This window comes from Ostrinia furnacalis, unplaced genomic scaffold, assembly GCF_004193835.3.
Source record: "Ostrinia furnacalis isolate ACB-3 unplaced genomic scaffold, ASM419383v2 OfSCF4102, whole genome shotgun sequence".
Lineage (NCBI taxonomy): Eukaryota > Metazoa > Arthropoda > Insecta > Lepidoptera > Crambidae > Ostrinia > Ostrinia furnacalis.
In genome coordinates, this window is record NW_021134341.1 from 109,395 (window position 1) to 128,834 (window position 19,440).

At 35.5% G+C, this 19,440-nt stretch overlaps 2 protein-coding genes across 2 annotated transcripts in view; one reads left to right on the plus strand and one right to left on the minus strand.

Moving 5' to 3' along the window:
- LOC114358693 (uncharacterized) overlaps positions 1 to 19,440 on the plus strand; it is a 152,239-nt gene that overhangs the window by 73,020 nt on the left and 59,779 nt on the right. The gene's annotated exons all lie outside the window — the stretch shown is intronic.
- Positions 13,827 to 16,527, minus strand: cnn (phosphodiesterase 4D interacting protein centrosomin). Its single transcript, XM_028312727.1, has 6 exons — positions 16,421 to 16,527; positions 16,230 to 16,337; positions 15,900 to 16,054; positions 15,606 to 15,677; positions 14,446 to 15,521; positions 13,827 to 14,263 (listed from the first exon to the last, which is right to left on the minus strand). The coding sequence occupies exons 1-6, from the start codon at positions 16,472 to 16,474 to the stop codon at positions 14,052 to 14,054; spliced, it is 1,677 nt and encodes a 558-aa protein (XP_028168528.1). The 5' UTR covers positions 16,475 to 16,527; the 3' UTR covers positions 13,827 to 14,051.

The following is a 19,440-nucleotide window of genomic DNA, read 5'->3' on the forward strand; positions in this document are numbered from 1 at the left end:
TATAATTAGACATAATTAAACTAACTGTAAAAATACTTTTCACTTAAACACAAAGTCAACTATGGTTAAAAAAAGCTAAGACTGCTGCTTCATGTTGCATTGTGTTTAGGCAATGAATAAACCGTTGTTCCACTCGCGTAACCTTAGCCTAGATATTGAATATTTGGCCTCTATCACCTCTATTGACCACAAACAACTTAATCGGTGACATTTGATCGGTTTTTATTATTGAAAACATATAAATTCAATGACCGTGCTAATTTGTGCCCAAAACAAAATAAATAAACGATAAATTGGTGTTGTTTAAAACTAGGTATATATTGGTTAAAAATTTAATTGATAAATAATAAGGCGTTGTAGTATTTGATTGACTAGTATTTTCATTGTTTTATTAGGAGTTACATATTTCACAGTATTTTTAAAGAATTATAAGTACTAGTTTTTGTAAAAGTTACGTATTTTTCAGTAATTTTAATTACATTATGTTGCCAATTATTAGTTACCAATAAATTAATGATTTCGTACATTATTTTGTCCTCATTAGTTACATTTCACTTTTTTGTATTCAAACTATTGAAAGCTTCCGTTCCCAGTGAACTGTGGCTAAAATAATTCACGCCAATATAAACTATTACAATTTATTTTGCAATCAGTTAACAAGAATTTAGTTAATCAAGCGTTGTGACACGAATTGTGAATGTGTAACTTTTAACTCAAAAATAATTGAGTTTATAAAAACCAGACAATAAACATGTCTTCATATTAATTAACGAAATATTTTAATAAGTGGTAATAAAAATATAGAAAGGACATTCTGTTCTGTGTCTGAGTAAATGAACACATTTAAGTATTTAGGTGCAATTGTGTTAAAAAAAATGGGTTTCAAAATGTTTGTCTAACGCTGCAACGCGCAACGTCCTGTCCTGCTATAATATGTAATGTACTTGCACAAGACCCTATAATAAAAAAAAAAACAAGAAAAAACTAACAACTACACAAATCTTCACGTGTCTTCACCTTCGGCCTATAAACTCCAAGATAAACATCTGAATGGGCGGCGTCGGATATCTCTCGTTACGGCTGCCCTTCGGTCTGCATCATCTTATTACTGCTGTCACTCTGAAGGTATGTGGGATTACGATACTAGGTGTAGGACACGGCTTTGTCGGCGAACGACTTTAACGTGTATTATCTCATTATAACGTGAGATGTGAGGCAAATGTTGCTTGATTTTTTTGACTTGATTGCACCGTAATGTGAAAATATTTTCGTTCGTTTCAGCCAAATGACGTCGACTAGTGAAAAAATGAAAATACGTTATCAAAATTCCATTTAATTTAGGTTTATCTGTTTATTTAATAAAACGTGATTACGAGCAAAGTTTTCCTCTTTAGAGGGCTCATTTCCAGTGATGAATTTATAGTTGTAGTGAGTACCTATTGTATTTTATTCCCATTTCTTCCTTTAATTTGGTCCTGTTGCTAGATCATCTAACTTGGAACGTAAAATTTATACTACTTTGCCAAAATTCAAGTACTTATTTGCCAGTTAACATGTGCACTTTTTTATCGTTTAGACACCCTTTCTCAGACAGACACTGCCTCTTTGTCAATGTGTACAGACAACAGCAAACCTAAACACTGCTGTAGGTATGATGTACCTTGCGTAGTTATAATTAGATGCTTTTTGCAGCAAACTCGAATAGTCTGTGCTGTCAATGTACAGCGTCTAAAGATGTCTGACATGTACTTCCTGCGTATAGAAACTAGTTTTATTATTATATGTCGAAGATAATGAATTCCCCATCTAGTGTGGGGTCCCATATTGGGTCGGTGCCCGCGTTGACCGTGAGCCGGGCAAAAACATCTGAAGAATTGTTTTTGTTGTAATGTTTTTATGTCATAACTAGATTAGAGATCTGCGGTCATGATAAACAAACCGAAGTTGGTTAATGATGAGTCAATTAAATTAAATAATGATTTCGAAGTTATTAAGATTTAGTACTTAAAGCCTTCAATGTAGGTCAACTGTTTGTTCTCCCAAATAATGAGAGAAAAAAAAGAAACTTGATATGTTGAAGGTGTGAAGTGAGCTTAAGTAGAGTGCAGTTTTTTCTTGCATTTTATACGAACTATAAAAAAAAATTGGTTTGAAAAATATCATCAGACTTCTATGGAGGCTTATAATACTGGGTATTTGGATCTTAGATGTTTCACTAGACTCAAGAAGAAAATATTATTTTAAAGATCGAATTTCACATTAATGAGCTACTTTAACATGTTGTTGTTTTGTGTCTGCTAAATAAATTATCGTCTATCTGCTGTCTACGCAATAAAATCTTACTCCACGTTTATTTTTTGTCCAATGTTTTTGTTAGTAAAGAAAACCAAGGCTCCAAGCCGCGTCCTATAAATAACAATAACAATGTCTTCAGACCTTGACAAAAAACTAATGATTCTAATTCATTTTAAATACATAACCTGTAGCAGACGACAGCACATCAAAGTTTAAAAATTCAGTGCAAAATAGGATCTAATACAACTAAATAAGGTGCCCTATTGTTAAACTTGTTGTGCCTGTTACAAACGTGGGCTAGAACACGTTCCCTAATAAAGCAAAGACCGATCTAGAACTTGCGTGCGCGTGAGTCGGCGTAGTGAGTAACAGTGGAGTCATCCCTTCAATGAAATGATAAAACTGTAACAGTTGCGTCAGATTTAGTCATTTCTATAACTATTTTATTATTTTTGAAGTTAAATTTTTTGTAGGTTTTAACGCCCGTATTCACAAACATTACTATGAGGTCTCACAGTGCGCGTGGACGCACAGGGTGGCACACAAACCAATCACAGAGCTCTATTCAACGCTGAGTGTTCGATTCGCTGCTTCACTTAAGCAAGCATCTTTTGTGAATAGGGACGTAAGACATCCTATTTTAAAAAAATCATTTGACGTCAATAATTTCACAAACTCACAATACCATTTCGATTAATTAATTTTTCAATTCCCTTTCGGCTTGACCTGCTGGTATTCCCAACAAAATACCCAGTACTCTTCTGATTTTGCATTTTTCTTTCTGAACTATGAAATTCGCCATTTTCTCTTCCATAAAAACATAACTATAACTATAACATTTGTTCCTTCGTTTAAACTCTCTACCTGTCAGCCTTGGAGATGATCTCACTCCTTATATCAATGTCAGTTATGATGGGGCCCATCAAAAAAATGGACAAAAAACTTGAGAGGCCCATGGGCAGTGGAGACAGGTCAAAGACATTACAAACATGCGTGTACGACGATGTTATGTTACTTCCATAATAACACTACATATTGTGATGTTGAACCAATGTTCATATTACTGTTGCCTACTGTTGCTGACAATTGATTTTTTTCGTGACGAATCGACTTCGTGGCAAATCGACAATAACCTCCTCCAGCGATCCTTTTTGATTTGTATTTTTATCTTTTTTAACATCTTTTATAGCGATAATCGCTTTATAGCGATAAGACCGCCTATTTGTACCGTGTGTGTTTCTTTTTCTTTCTGCTCTGTTCTTTTGTGTGCAATAAAGAGTATTTATTATTATTATTTTATCTTTTGTATCTTTTTTTAAATTTATTTTTATATGTATGCCACAATATAGACTTTGGTTGGCTCTACTAAATGCTGTTTTAGCCTATTTCTATCATAATTAATTAAAACGAAGTAAGTAGGCCATGCTGTGCGGAAATACACTAGGCCACACAGGCAGTCGTGAGTGGTAACAAGTACTAATGATAGAGCCAACTTACATATTGGTGTAAGTGCTGTGCTAACGTACTAATTCTAACTAAAGTTTGTTTTAGAGTTAGCTCTATCTAGTTTACTTACTTCTATTAGTAGAAGTGGTCTTGTCTCTATTAGCTTTCCTGAGAAGTCAATTTACTTTAAAAGTAACGAACTGTGGGGGCGATAGTAACTTCTTATCGTTTATTTGCTATTTGAACAATGGTTTTTGAAATGTCTCTACTGTTAAATTTCAAATGACATAAGTCAGGTCATAAAGTTTTTGTAATAGATCAGCTGTGCTTCGCTGCATGGGCAATTATAAACTTAAAACACAAAAACTGCTTTTGACCCACGTGATAGAGTATGGCTTGAATCACTTTACAGTTAGAATTTGGGCTTAATAATACAATTACATACTTATTACTAGATTATAGTGCAGCTTATAAATAGCACGCATAGCGATCCAGTGGGTCGCAACGTTTTTTGAATTTGACCGACGAAATTATTATTATCCTTCCCTATTACTAACATAGGGGGTCGCCCATACGCTGGACTGACCAGGTCAAAACCGCACTCAATGTTCACTCCACGAGTGCACAAGAAAGCAGTGCGGGAGGAATGGCGACGGATTGTGAGGCTTGCCACCGAACCTGTGTGCTTACCATGAGTTTATGTTAGGTGTGCTCGCTAGCGACTGCGTAAAAAAATGACATTAAATGTTTGATATATTGTGCAGCGCCCTTAGCGACTACTTTCAAGAAATAAAACCTTCATAGATTTTTTGGCGTACTCTCTAGCGAGCACACTTAACGTAAACTCATGGTAAGCACACTGGTGTGACGACCACGACCACTCTGGCAAGAGTGTAGCGACGAAGAAGAAGAGGAATTACTAACAATGTTGTAAGGATGAGTCGTTAGGCACTGGTCTATAGGGCCAAATACACTACAGCACATTGCATTAATTCTACAATGTGAACACATAAATCACTTTAGATGATCGTATCAATTGATTCATGCACCAGACGTTGCAAAACGGATAGAATTAGACCATTGCTAGTAATCTGTAACGCAGATATCCCACAACCATATTAATGCATCAAATAATAATATACATTAGAAGATTTCAACTAATTTTGATAGAAAATATTACTTTACGCGATAAACAGCTTGGTGTGACGTGAAGGTAGCGTGAGCGTGAGAGCTTCTTCAGAGGACCTAGTGTGAGTTTTCATCTATGGTTTTCATCATACGCGCTCACTAGTGAGCGTGTCAAAAAATGCCATTAAATGTATGACGGATTGTACAGCGCCTCTAGCGGGAAACGTTCAAAAACTAAAATTTTCATACATTTTTTGATGTAAACTCACACTCAGCCCACAGCATACGTCAATAAGACCTTTCTATGTTGTATCATATTATCTCATTTCTTTAAAAAATAGGCTATGATCAAGAGCCAAGTGATTCCATTTAAAAAGTTTTACTTAGGTAAATTTTAACTAACCATGAAGCAGTTTTACTGCACAAACGAAATAAGTTTCTCTTACAAGACTAATTTCTCAGGGTAATCCATACTGCGTAGACCAATTATATCTGACACGAGCTAATTGTTTCTCCATCGCACCTTATGGATATTGTTCCAGATATTACATATCAGGGGTACAGTCAGACGCGCAAGTTTCTATTGTTTTTCACGAGAAGAAAATATGTATATTCCATTATTTTAGTTTTCAGTCCCCAGTGACAAGCACGAAAATTAATGAATCTTCTAGATGTGATGCAGTGTGTATCCATATTCTGATAAGTTTTTCTTATCCTTTTTTAACCGACTTCAACAAAACAGGTATCTTTGATATTAACGCTGAGCGAATGATACTTATGGATCGTAACGAGTGGTACTATGTTTGCCGCTGGCGATATGACGTCACTTGAAGGGAAGCTTCTATAACTATAACAAACTATATTTAAAATATTTTTTATTTATTATTTTATCGATAAATAATATTACGAACGGGTAGTAATATGTATTTTTTTAATGAACTGTGTTTATTTTTGTACTAAACAAATTACTAATATTCCCGTCATCCTACAGTTAAACTAAAAATCTTGTGCTAGGAGTGGGTAGTTAGTAGTTATAATTATTAAGCGTGATGTGACCAGTAATACTTACTTACACTGTTGAGTGTAAACTATTGTGGTTGACTGTACCCTCGGAAAAACGTGCGAGCCTTACGTGAGAGCGGGAACCTAATAAGGGAACGATTTCGCGTGACGTGATATGGCCCAATATATTCGTTATCCCTGTATTTGTTTGTTTGGCAAAATAAGTTGTTAGTTCTTACTCGCATATGGCGCAAAATAACTTAAAATACGGTAAGTACTGATACTTCAAGTATTGGTCAACATCGATAAATCGATCATATTTTTATAAAAATAATCTAAATTGTCAAATTAAATCGCAGTCGACATGGAACAAAATGTTGCAAAACTGAACCTATTAGAACTGGGTAAATAGATGGCATGATGAGCCTTTATGGAAGTGTCTTGTGCAGAGACTGATCACGGGGCCTTATCCACCCCCATGATGGTCCGTCTCTGCACAGGGTACAAGTTTTTGAATTTGTCAAGTTTTTGAATTTGTTATTGTTTGTGTGTATGTTTATTTTCAAACCCGCTTAATATGGACTTTTAAAATTGTCTGAAATAAATAATTTTTATTTATTTGTTTTTTCAGGTTATTGACAGTTTTAAAGAATAACTAGCTGACCCGGCGAACCGATACCGTTTAAGTTCATCAGAAATACTGCAGGATTGTAATAGTAAAAGAATTTTTCAAATCGGTCCAATAGTTTCGGTGCTTATTCACAAGAAACAATTAAATCTTTCTTCTTTATAATATTAGTGTGGTAGTTCAAGAACCTTTGGTACAAAAGTTTATTTTTAGCTCAAAAAGCCCTTAATTAAATTGTACTGTGAGCTGTCCATGATAGGTAAATCATGATAAATATGGTAATACAAAAATAAATAGATAAAAATAATCTTATTTACACAGGATATGAGCAATGCTGCACCTGTATGCTATTTTGTTCCTGCACGTGGTAATATAAATATATCGTAACAATTTTGCAGTGTAATGAGTTTACATTGCCAAGTCTGAGTTGTGATTCTGCAATGAGCAAACGTATAGGACCAAAATTTATAGACCGATTATGGGTGAATATCAACAAACTCGATGTTTGCCTAATTCCGGTGGCGAATTTTAATTTCCACTTTCCAAAAATTTTTTGTGGCAGAAATAATAGTAAATAACTTGTATTATTCAATGATATGGTAGAGATCAAAATATTATTAATACTTCTCGAGATATGTCAATTTGAAATTATCAAGAGCCACCGAAATTGTATTTGAGCCACCGGAATTAAGAACCAATCCACCGAAATTTATTTATACAGCGGACTNAAATCAATGTCGCATAATGTTATAGTACTAAAATACTGAACTGTCCTATGCATGACATTGACAGTGGGGCGCCACCGTCAATACCGGATCGCTGGTTCCGATTTTTGCCATGTTGGAAACCATATAGTTGAACGATGGTAGCGCCCCCCTGTCATTGAGTTTGGTGGGACAGTTCAGCGTGGGTCATCTATACATCAAACGCGCTAACTAGTGAGCGCGTCAAAACTGACATTAAATTTATGACGGATTGTACAGCGCCCCTAGCGGGAAACGTTCAAAAACTAAAATNTCTGAGGTATTTCTAGCAAGTTTATGAAATATCTACCATTTATTAGACGTTTTTGCACAAAACTAAATAACAGAATTCAAAATAATAAAAAACTAACAAAATAAAGCAAATATGCGATATCGAACATACTCAATTACAGCTTGATTCGTAATGAAGAGAAAATACAAGGAACAGTAAACAAATTCTCGATATTTTTATAATTTATCTGAGGATTTTCCGAACTACTTTTTAGCGGTGTTATAACGCCTGGTAGGAGTAAGTGGGTTAATTTATCACTTTTACCGCGACTGTCGGTAATTATTCATAATAACCGGTTATCCCAACTATATCCCAACTATATATACAGGGTGTTTCTTGTAAGGTGTCAAGCCGAAGGCAGGTGATAGGTGAGGACTAGACCTATCGATTTCATCCCCATGTATGTTCTACGATTTTTCGTAGTTTAGAAGTTATCGTTATTTTTGTGATTTTTTCAAATTTCATGACGTAGTGGCTTAATTTTTTTTTAATCTTTTTTTTGGGTAGACTTTTCTCAGATTTCTTTTTTTTTACAGATTCTGTATTAGTTGCAGATATTTGAAAAAAATAATCACCTTCATAACTTTGATGCAAGATACAAAATTTTTGCTAGAAACATAAAAAATATGCTTTTAGGAGAACATACTAAAATTTTCAATTGAAATGTATGAGAAAAAAAAAGAATTTCCATAGGTCCAAAATAATTTTAAAAACTGCACAGTTTTCTAAACTTTCATAATAACACAAAAAAACATGTACTTAATAGGCCATTATTTTCTGAAATCGCTCCACTAAAGTGGTAAGTCGGAGATTCCGTTACATGTTTTTGACNTCGCTCTAGTTACATTTCTCCCATCGATTCTCAGCTCCGCCGCGTAAAAAACGTGTTTGGGATATTCACCCTTATATTATTTGCTTTTAACTGTATTTAACACAATTATTTAACAATGCTAATAATTAAAGTCTTATATTTTTTACATTAAACTTAATAAAGTTTTAAGAAATAGATACATCCACCAATGAAATACATTCTTTATATCATACTATTTTATATCGTCTCGCTTTCTTTATTTAATAACGACACTATACCCCGAGTAACACTCGCTACATTTTTATTGCGGGAATATTTACAATTCCCTAGGGATGTGCAATAAAGCTCTTCTACAAACTACTGCGCAAAGTCGGGGAGAAGCTCCGTGGAAAACTTAAAAGCTTCTCTATTTAATGTTACCTACAGTACCAAATCGATACCAGTACAACATAGGCTGACTGAGTTGCACCACCTAACTTTGATCGTAACTTTGACGATAACCGGTGCTTTTTGTATGGATTTTGACAGATTGACGTTTGTCAAAGTTAAAGTAACATGGTGCAATCAAGCCTTAGACATAGCCCGTTAACTGTAGGAATGCTCTAAAATACTGTCATTAGTACCAGCTAGTACATTGTCTTTTAATTGTATTGTAAATACAGTAATTGATAGCAAGGAGTGGAGGGAGCAAGGTGGTGATTACCAGTCTGGTAGATGATTCTTCTTCTTCTTCTTTTCAGCCAAATGACGTCCACTGCTGGACGATGATGATTAGGAATCAATAAGTAATCGAATGAGTCTCTCATTGGTCTTGTAGAATTTTTAGAAAATTAAGATTTTTTGATGGCCTGAACTGACTACCAATTGTCTGGGACAGGCCAGGACTGTTCTATAGAGAACATCGTTGTCACGTTACACTTTTTATAGAATAATATTCCTAATTTTCCAAAGCAATACCAACATCAAGTAGGTGTGGCAGAGGCTTTGTCCTAATGGGGATACCAACCTTTCCACCATGGTCATAACGATTCTAGACAGATCAATGGCAGTTGTACATTACTTTAATGTCTGAATTCTAGCCGCTTAGTCACCGTCTGCGGCTGCGTTCTCCTCGCCCTTAATAAACACACTCTGTCAACATGACAGCTCTGAGTAACTTTACTATTTTCACCTTAAGTTAATGGAGATGCGTCTTTATTAATAAACAAGATGTGCCTGTGACTGCTGAAGTTCTAGTTCACATCTAAAAAGCTTACGAAATATTATCTATCATAGGTGACCCTTCGAATGAAATTGTGATCAAAACCATCCAATTTTAATTTTTTTTTATTATAAAATAGGATGGCAAAAAAGGGAGCCTTAATAGTTGCTCCAAAGTCTCTTGTAATAGTGTATTCTAGTAACTAGTGTTACTTGGGTGGCGAACTTCATCTGCTTCTTTTCATTCTGTACTAAGGAAGGTGCTTTGCTTTCAGTAGGTACGAGCAATAAGCATTGTCAGGACAGAAAGTACGCTTGAGTCAGATGCAAAGCTAGTTCTTCTTAACACGCTGTTATTAGATTCACTTGAAACCAAATACACAGCGCATCTTATGATGACATCTCCAGTAATTTACCAAGATGGTCTTGTCACAATAAAGGACTCGACCACCCGGTAACTGTGACAATTTATGCTTTCAGCGAATCTGTTAATTAAACAATGGTTTAATAATTCTTGGAAGTCTTTTCAGACTTAATTTTAACCATTGCGCAATAGGTCGTTGTTCAGAATTTAGCATTTAGAGTATTATTTTGACTTGTTTATTAATAACTTTGAAACTTCATTGTATTCTAGATTGTTTATTAATAACTTCGAATCTTTGTTGTATTCTAGATGATGAATCCTTGGTTTGGTGGTACCGTACTCTAGATAAGAACTTATTTGAGTTTGACCTAATTTGACCAGAAGTAGGCTTATCCAAATGTTGTTTGATCACAAAATATAAAAAATATCGCCTACATTTATTTTCCGACTCCGTAGATTTTGCTCTATCATAGAAAATATTTATCGTCGCCCCGCGACCAAACATATTTTATTACTTGCCACAAACATAAATATGGCGATTTCATATCCTGGAGAAATGATGGGACTTCCATAGACGCATTCAGTATTTCCCCCAATCATGTTTTTTGCTATTTTCTTCTTTAAACAGTAAACGTAAAAAGTAAGTGGACGATGGCTGCAAAAAGTGCACATAAAGCCTCATAAAGGTTGCAGGAAGGCGCTGGATGTACGCCGCTACAAACCGGCCTATCTGGAAATCATTGGGGGAGGCCTATGTTCAGCAGTGGACGTCCTGTGGCTGAAATGATTTTGGTGCATGGTACTTGTTTTAACCACCTTATACAGGGTGTCCCAAAAAGTAGTGTCCAGCCGAAGCCCAGAGGTAGACCATCACTAGGGCTACCCGAATCACCTCTATGTACTCGTATATTCCGCGATTTTTGATAGTTTTCGAGTTATGATTGTTTTAAATTTCTGTGCTTAGGTACTTTTTTGGTCACTGTGGCGCGAATAGATAAGGCACATGCCTGATTTTTTTATTATTATTAGATGAATACTGGGCCTAACTGATTCAGAAGTATGTATTTACATCCATAACACAAATGTAAACTAGAAACGTTATAAATCGAGCATGTTGTAAAAAAAAATCACAACTCGAAAACTACAAAAGTCGCGGTGACTGGGGTAACCCTAGTGATGCTCTACCTCTGGGCTTCGGCTTGACACTATTTTTTGGGACAACCTGTATGTAACAGCACTTCCAGCTACCAAAGCAGGAATGCCACAACACGCCAGTAACGTAAACATTGTGTAATAACCACAACATGATACATCATTGTTCGAACTGGTTGCCACTGAGCCAAAACGTGCCATGTCTAAATTTACAAGCACTAATATGAGAACTTGAAAACAATAACAGTGATAGATTTAGAACGGTGTTGGTTAAATAGGCACCTACTTCAAGTTTTCAAAGGGGCATTTGGTAGGATTTGCCAGGTTTTCTTTGTATTCTTAGGTCAGTTTTATTGAACTTTACATCAGCTTACACTGTTTGGGATTGCTTTGCAGTCAAATTATAAAATCAATAGTATCAGGTAGAAATCCATAATTAGACATAAAATAATATTGTTTAGGACCACTATAAGTATATTGACGTATTTTATTCCATAACATTGTGATCATTGCCTGTAAAAGGACAATGTTCGTTCTCCATACATTGTTCGCCTAAGAACCAACAATTTTGACATATNATTAATAATTTTCAATTTATCACATTAACCGTAACATGTATACTAATCACACCAACAAAACGGTAGAATAAAATTTTGGAAAAATTTTTTTTTGGGTTGCTCCCCTACATGTGACGTAAAAAAAATCATCCCCAATTTTTTTTCATCTTCTACCCCATCATGTGGGGTATCGTTGGTTGGATAGCTCTTTTAAAATGGCTTAGGGGTTTCTTAGACCATTATTGGATTTAGGGATCTGTTTGCAAAATGTTAGAGTTTAAAGACATAATCTCTAATCTGTGGTTTAAAGTGCCAATTTTTGTCCGAGTAGGGCGTCCCCCCCACTAAAAACTAAACTGTTGGCTTGAAAAATCTGGAAAAATTCATGAGAATAGTGCTTTTTATGAACTTTCAAGGAAAACTATAGCGGTTAAGATAGATCAGTTAGTTCAAGAGTAATAGTTGTTTTACTCATGTATTATAAAATTTCATACCTAATAAAATTCCTTAGAAGAAAATATTAAGTGACTTTAGATGAAGTAATTGCTTCTTCTGAAATATATTGTGATAACGACGGACAACAACGGAACCCTACACTGCGCGTGGCACGACACGCACTTGACCAATTTTTAGATTTTGTTTCGGACACACGGTGACGGAGTTAAGTCTTGTTCACATTAATCAAATAATTTAGTAAACTCGCCTTCAGTAAGTAGTAACTACTCGCTACTGATCAAAACCGTTCACACTTTGTTCATTAAAGTACAGTTTACAAGTAATTAGTGGTTTTTGTATAAACTCGACTAAAACACGTTTAGCCGAGGACCAAGTGAGCAGGAACCCGTGGTGGGGGGTGCTACTCGGCTACTCGTCAGTCAAAATAGAACAAACGACTAAGTAAACATTTTCTTCTAAAGCCCGGTCTGTGAGCACGTAGAATTTTGTCCAATGACCCCAAGCTTCTCCTTATCGCTCGCGCGAATTATATTGCTGTCGCGACTAGTGTTCCCGGGGCCTATAGGCTTTTAGGCTTAAAATTAAGCCTATTTAGTTCTTTTTTTGGCCATGATAGACTACTAGGCTTTTAAAAGGCTACTCATTATAAAAAGCCTATAGGTTTAAAAAAAACCTATAGGCCTAAATAGCCTTTTAGGCTTTATTTCCGACTGAAGTCTTTTTCGAGTAGTAGGCTTATTATAAGGCTATAGCCATTATTCAGGTTATGGCTTAGTATGAATTAAACAAGTATTTTTGTATTGCATTTATTTTAAAATTAAATAAAAACGAATATTATTTGAAATTGGAAATAATTAAGTACCTAATTGTTATACATTATTATTATCATATATTTCTAGGATCCCATCATCAGATCCTGACTTGGTGACAATGGGACCACCTCAGAAGTGTACCCTATCGAACAAAAAAACAATTTTGAAAATCGTTCCACAATTTGACGGAGTAATCGGTGAACATACATAGAAAAAAAAATACAACATACAGTCGAACATATAACCTCATTCTTTTTTGAAGTCGGTTAAAAATAAATATTCATATTCATTTATTGCATCCTGTTGTACAATTAGGTGTTTACAAATAAATAAAATAGACCTAGCCTAAAGGACGAAAAATCTTTATAGGTTTTTAGCCTATTGCTAGTCGCGTCGCGACCACATCGCGACTGTGCGACAGGCGCCTGCAGTGAGTGTGCGAGCGCGACAGCAATATAATTAAGCGCGAGCGATAAGGATGGGTAGCTTGGGGTCATTGGACAAAATCTACGTGCTCACAGACCAGAATCACAATCAAAATTAAACACACTTTTTGGACTTACCTCATTTGATTTGAATGACCAAAATGATTTCAAAACCTTTTTTCCACCCAAATCGTGGTATCACAACAATTTATTAGTCGAAAATATTTGTTAATTTTTCATTTCGATATTTTTTCACAAATATACGACCTAAATGTCAATGTGACAGAGCCCACAAAGTTGTGGACGCTAGTTGGCGCTGTAATCGTGCACAGAGCCAATAGTCGAGTTTTAGATGTAGTTTGCTCACTAAATAAATTCTAGCTTTTATTGCAACTAAAAAATTTTAGTAAGTAGGTAGGTATTGTACCTACACAAATGTTAGTACAATACTTTCTTAGTTCAGTTATCTGAACTAACAAACATCAAGAGAGAAAAAAGAAGGTAAAGTAACAAAATAAATAAAAATATAATCATTTATTGACAATTTATAAAACAGCACAAACATCGGTACCTAGTTGTTTAAATTGATACGGTTCATTTGTTACAATAGAGAATATTAATTATATTAAAAATACCTACATCAACACCACACAGAAAGTCAGGGATATCTATGTTAATAAAAAAAACATTATTTACTTATCACGCCTTTCCACTGGCTGAAGTCTTGAATTTTTAACTTATTACAATAACCCTTGTGGGTTGGTCTGATTTTCAAGTTGATCACGAGCTTTTCGTAGGACTCCTTGAGTTTTATGAATTTCTCGGCAGATTGCACGCTGTACACTTCTTTTTCTCATATTAGCAGCATTTAACTGTGCCAAAGTTTCTGCCAACGTTGTTTTAGTTCTGGCAAGTTTCTGCTTAAGAGTTAAATTTTCTTCATATAGTGAACCTGAAAAAATAATGCATTAAGTATGCTTGGATCTCACAATTATGTATTTAAGCTGCTAATACAATAAGTATACTATATAATGTATATTAAAATAATTAAAAATATTATTAGACAATAGGAGCAGTCATAAGAATATTACATAAATTTATTTTTTGAGCGTAAAAAGTACTGTATAAACTTACGAGGTGACAATGTAACAGCTTCATTTTGTTCCAGGCTTGACAGCCTGTCACTATCAATACCCTGGTCTGGAGACGTTGGCCTTTCTTCTTCTGATTGGCCTTCATTAACGTATGCTACTTTCATATTGGCGTCCATAGCCACTTTACGAGTTACTTCGATTTCTAGTTGAGCGTTCATGTCTAATGCAGACGCTAATTTTTCGCGGGCTTCTTCTAGTTCTCTTTCAATCCTTAATCGGTCATGTTGAGCCCGTGCTCGCTCTAAAGCGGCCTGGGAAGCTTGCACTGTTGCCTCGTCTGCAGCCCGTCGCAAAGATCGTTCGGTTTCCATGTGCATCGTTTCCATTTCTTGTCTTTCAACTCGCAACTTTTCATTAAAGCTAACGGCTTCGGCTAATTGTTTTTCAACCTCCGCAATCTTAATCTCCAAGCGTTTTATATTTTCACACATGAAATCTGCATTCTTCTTTAATTCCGCATGATTGGCACGTTCAGAAGCTAGATTATTTTTTAATTCATCCCTTTCCACTATGAGTTCATTTATTTGTTGCATAGCAAACTCCAATTTGCTCTTGAGATCGTTGTTCTCGTCTTCAATAAGATCATTTCGTTTAACCAGTTGATTCATTTCTTCAACTGAAAGATGTTCATTGACGTTCTTGTTGTCTTCGGACCGAGAGCCTAAAGAAACACGTGACCTTCTTGACCGATATTTATTGACATCCGAAGTGGATTCTCTAGCAACCACTCCAGTGTCGCATAGACCAACTCGAGCTAAAGACACGTTTCTATCAGGCTCTGACCAGCACTCTGACTCAGACATAACATCTGCTTGTGGGAAAGGCTTTGATCTCTTCAATGAGAATTTACTCATTTCTTCCGCACAGATACCGTGATGTCCAAACATCATAGTTAGATCTTCAATTCTTAGTGCGTTTGATACATCTAGGTTACTTTCATCCATCGTGAAGTCTTCTGGTGCCATAGACTCGTCTAATTTTAATCCTACCGGAAGTGCTAAGCTCTGTTCTAAGATACTTTCGGCCAATTTTTGTTTGTCCTCACCCAAAACACACCTGTTGAATAAAAAAAAATACAATATTTATTCAAAGTAATGTAAAATTAATTCATTAATTACATCTATTTATCATGACACTTACTTGTGTGATAAAAGTTTGTCCAGAAAATAAGCCAAGCCTTGTAAACGACGAGTCAACAATTGTTGAAGGTTTCTAAAATGAAACAATTATTTTATTATTAAATATCCCATGTAACTGAACTTCTGTTTGTAAAAATAGTAAGTAATCGTGTAATCGACTTCGAAGTGAACGTAAACTTATTTTAACATAAAAAATAAACACATGCAATGCAATGGGAAATAAGATAACTACTCTGGCACAGGCAATAACTAGTAGGGTACTTTTTTAAATTTAGATAATTTTGTGATACGTTACCCTGTATTGTCTTCGTTATTGATATTATCGACATTTTTTTGAAGCTCTCTCACTTTATTTTCCAAATCCTTAATGTGTTCATCTTTGCATTTCAATATTTCTTCATATTTTTCCATTTGGGAGTCACTTACGTGTGCGTATGCCAGTTCTTTGTTCTATAACATAATAATAATGTTAGTATTAATGTGTACAAAAATACGAAAACTTTATAATATTACTTTTACTAGCAACTTTCTTCAACCGCATTCTTTCGGTAAATAATATTTATTTTTTAAATTAATGTTTAGAATAATGGTATAATATTTATTATGGAGATATTGTAATACCAACCAATTTCAATTTCTTTATTTCTTTATCTTGTTGCTGTATTTTTTTCATGCAACCTTTAATCATTTGTAACGCCTTCCGATTTTCTCTTCTAAGTTTGATAAGTTCGTCCTGTTGGCATATAATTTTTAAGGAATACGTTAAATAACCCAATATTTCCACCAAGCAAAACGCACATATGTCAAAAAGCTTACCAAATCATCATTATTTACGGTTACAGCCAAGTAATCACTGAAACAATATATCATATTATTACATAAAGGATGGTGATTTCAATCCTCACCATATTTATTTAGGTTATCTATTATGACTTATACGCATTTAGCACCAAAACAAAATTACAAACGAAAGTGGATTTTATAGCGAATATTTTCCGTGCGAAATCAATTGTTCTGTGGCTCGCAATACTGCAACAGTTTATACTGCGGCACCATCGAGCTACGCGGATCGCTCGCTTATCATGTCGGATAGCCTACTGAAGGAAGCCATGTAAAGTAGGTAGTGTAAATAGGTATTTTTCTTTGACAAACTAAAGTTAAAGTTCGTTTTAATTTTATTTTCGAAGTCAATTTTTTACTGATTCGTTATCAGAATAAGCTAATAATGAACTCCCTAAATATGGCGAGTATTGAAATCAACACCCTGTATTATATTTATTATTTTGTTTTATTTATTTATTACTACCGCAATAGTGGTACTGGTGACTGCGGCGTAATAAGCATTTATTGTAAAACTAGCTTCTGCCCGCAGTTTCACCCGCGTGAAATTTAGTTTGTCACAGATCATCATGAATTATAGCCATATAGGTTATTCTGGGTTATAAACAATAATACTGTAAAGTTTCATCAAAATCCGTTCAGTAGTTTTTGCATGAGAGAGTAACAAACATCCAGACATCCAAACTTTCGCATTATAATTATATCTATATTATATAAAGCTCGATTACCACTGACTGACTGACTCACTGACTGATCANACTTTAAAGTTAGTGACAGACAGAAAGAATTATGGCAGAAAAAAAATAAAAATGACGTTTGGTCGGATATACGACCCAGATTATGGGAAAAATCCGAAATGTCAAAAAATCAAGATGGCGGCTGAGCAGGCGGCCATTTTGTAAAAAGTTGAAAATTTCGAATTTTTGGAATTCATTTTTCGAGTAGTTGGCAACATTTTGGAAAGTCGAGTTGTATGAGGCGGTTGTGTCTCTTGTCGAGAGGTTTCGCTTGGGTGAAGAAATTTCCCCAGTGTTGCCACACTTTGGGAGATTTGGTCCAAAAATGTCGAAAGTAGAAATAACGACTTCCGGTCAAAAATTTGGACGACGCCTCCTGCAAAGGGGTCGTTCAAATGACATTTGACCATTTTCGTCTCGATCACCTGGCAACACTGGGAGCTACGGGGAAAAGTATTTTTTGCGACATGGGTGTCTTTAAAGTTAAGGACGGACAGAAGGAGATATGGCAGGGAAAATCCAAAAATGTGGTTTGGTCGGATATACGACCTAGATTATGGGAAAAATCCGAAATGTCAGAAAATCAAGATGGCGACCGAGTGAGCGGCCATTTTGTAAAAAGTTTCAGATTTCTGATTTTTCAAATGCATTTTTCGGGCCGTTGGCAACATTTGGGAAAGTCGAGTTGTATGGGGCGATTACGTCGTTTGTCAAGGAGTATCGTTTGGGAGAACTAAAATTTCCAGTGTTGCCATACTTTGAGAGTTTTGGTCCAAAAATGTAAAAAATGGAAATAACGACTTTCGGTCAGAAATTTGGATGACGCCTCCTGCAAATAGGTCAAACTAATGACATTTGATCATTTTTAGCTCGATGACCTGGCAACACTGGGAGTTACGGAAACTCAAAATTTTGGGACATGGGTGGTTTTAAGGAATTGTTTTACGGGATTGGGAGAAGTTAGAAAAAAAGTAGAAATGGGGTTCGGCGCGGAAAATGGTCCAGATTAAGGCAAAAATGCAAAATTTTGGAAATCCAAGATGGCCGCCAAGCGTTCACCCGTTTTCCTAAAGGGACTGAATTCTCCATACAAATTGTATGCAGGGGGGCTTAGCTAACGTAGAAAAAGGCGAGGCCGAAGGCCGAGCGATGGTTCAAATCCCCACAGTACCCATAGATTTACTTGTGTTGCGTCAAAAAAGCACAAGAGCACGGAGACAGACAATAAACACCCCCTGTAATTTTTGCGAGGCCGAAGGCCGAGCTCCGAATGCGAGGCCGCAGGCCGAGCGCCGCGTAGGGCGAAGCCCGGAGCGGCCAGCATCGCAGATCTAGCTTTTGTAGCCCGCGTAGCGGGCGACCAAAGCTAGTTAGTAGGATAAAGTTACTAGATCAGAAATAGTAGTTGTAGTGTGGGTTTCGAAGTCCGAGTAGAAAGAGGGTTGAGTGACGTCACAGCCAAGTTATAATCCATCTCTTGAATCTTATGGAAATGTATTCATAAAATNTTTCTGACAATGTCCTTTATTGTCATAGCTTTTACTTTTTCGATGTGACCTCTTGGGGTTTGTACATGTAAGCTGTAAGATCGTTTTTTGGCCGTTTATGAAAAGTAAATCAATTGATTCGTAGTAGCTATAAACCACCTAATTCTGTTATAACTATAATAACGATCCTGCTTACGATTTCACAGTAAAGTTTTTTCACAGCAAACGCTGTTTAAACAGTAAAACTAACTACGCATATTTCCATAGTTTCAGCTCGCTCATTCCCCGAATAATTACAATTTCTCGGTACGTTATCCATGGTAGTTCTGGCGTTAATATTGCCTTGACATTACCATGAAGACTGTTTGTTGTTTTTTCAGTATTTTGTAGTTTTCTTGTTCCATAAATGGCGATTAGGATCGAACGGTAGCGCGTCGGATTTGATAAAGTGGAGCGATTTGATACGTTTACTGTTTTTGCTTTGCATTTTGGTACCTAACTACCTAAAAGAGCTCTTTTAAGTATTAACATACAATCTGCCCGAGGTTTTGTCCAATTTCCGATTTTTCTGTGAATGTTTCTATACCTACTTACATACTGGACAACGATTGACAGGCCAGCTAATCTTACCAATATTTCAAATATGAAATACGAGGATGGATGGATACTTATCTTTAGTTATGCTTTCACGAAAAATCTACTAAGGATTTTGATGAAACTTTACAGGTGAGTAACAAGAGGCTACATAATTGATTTAGGAGCTTTCTTAGAA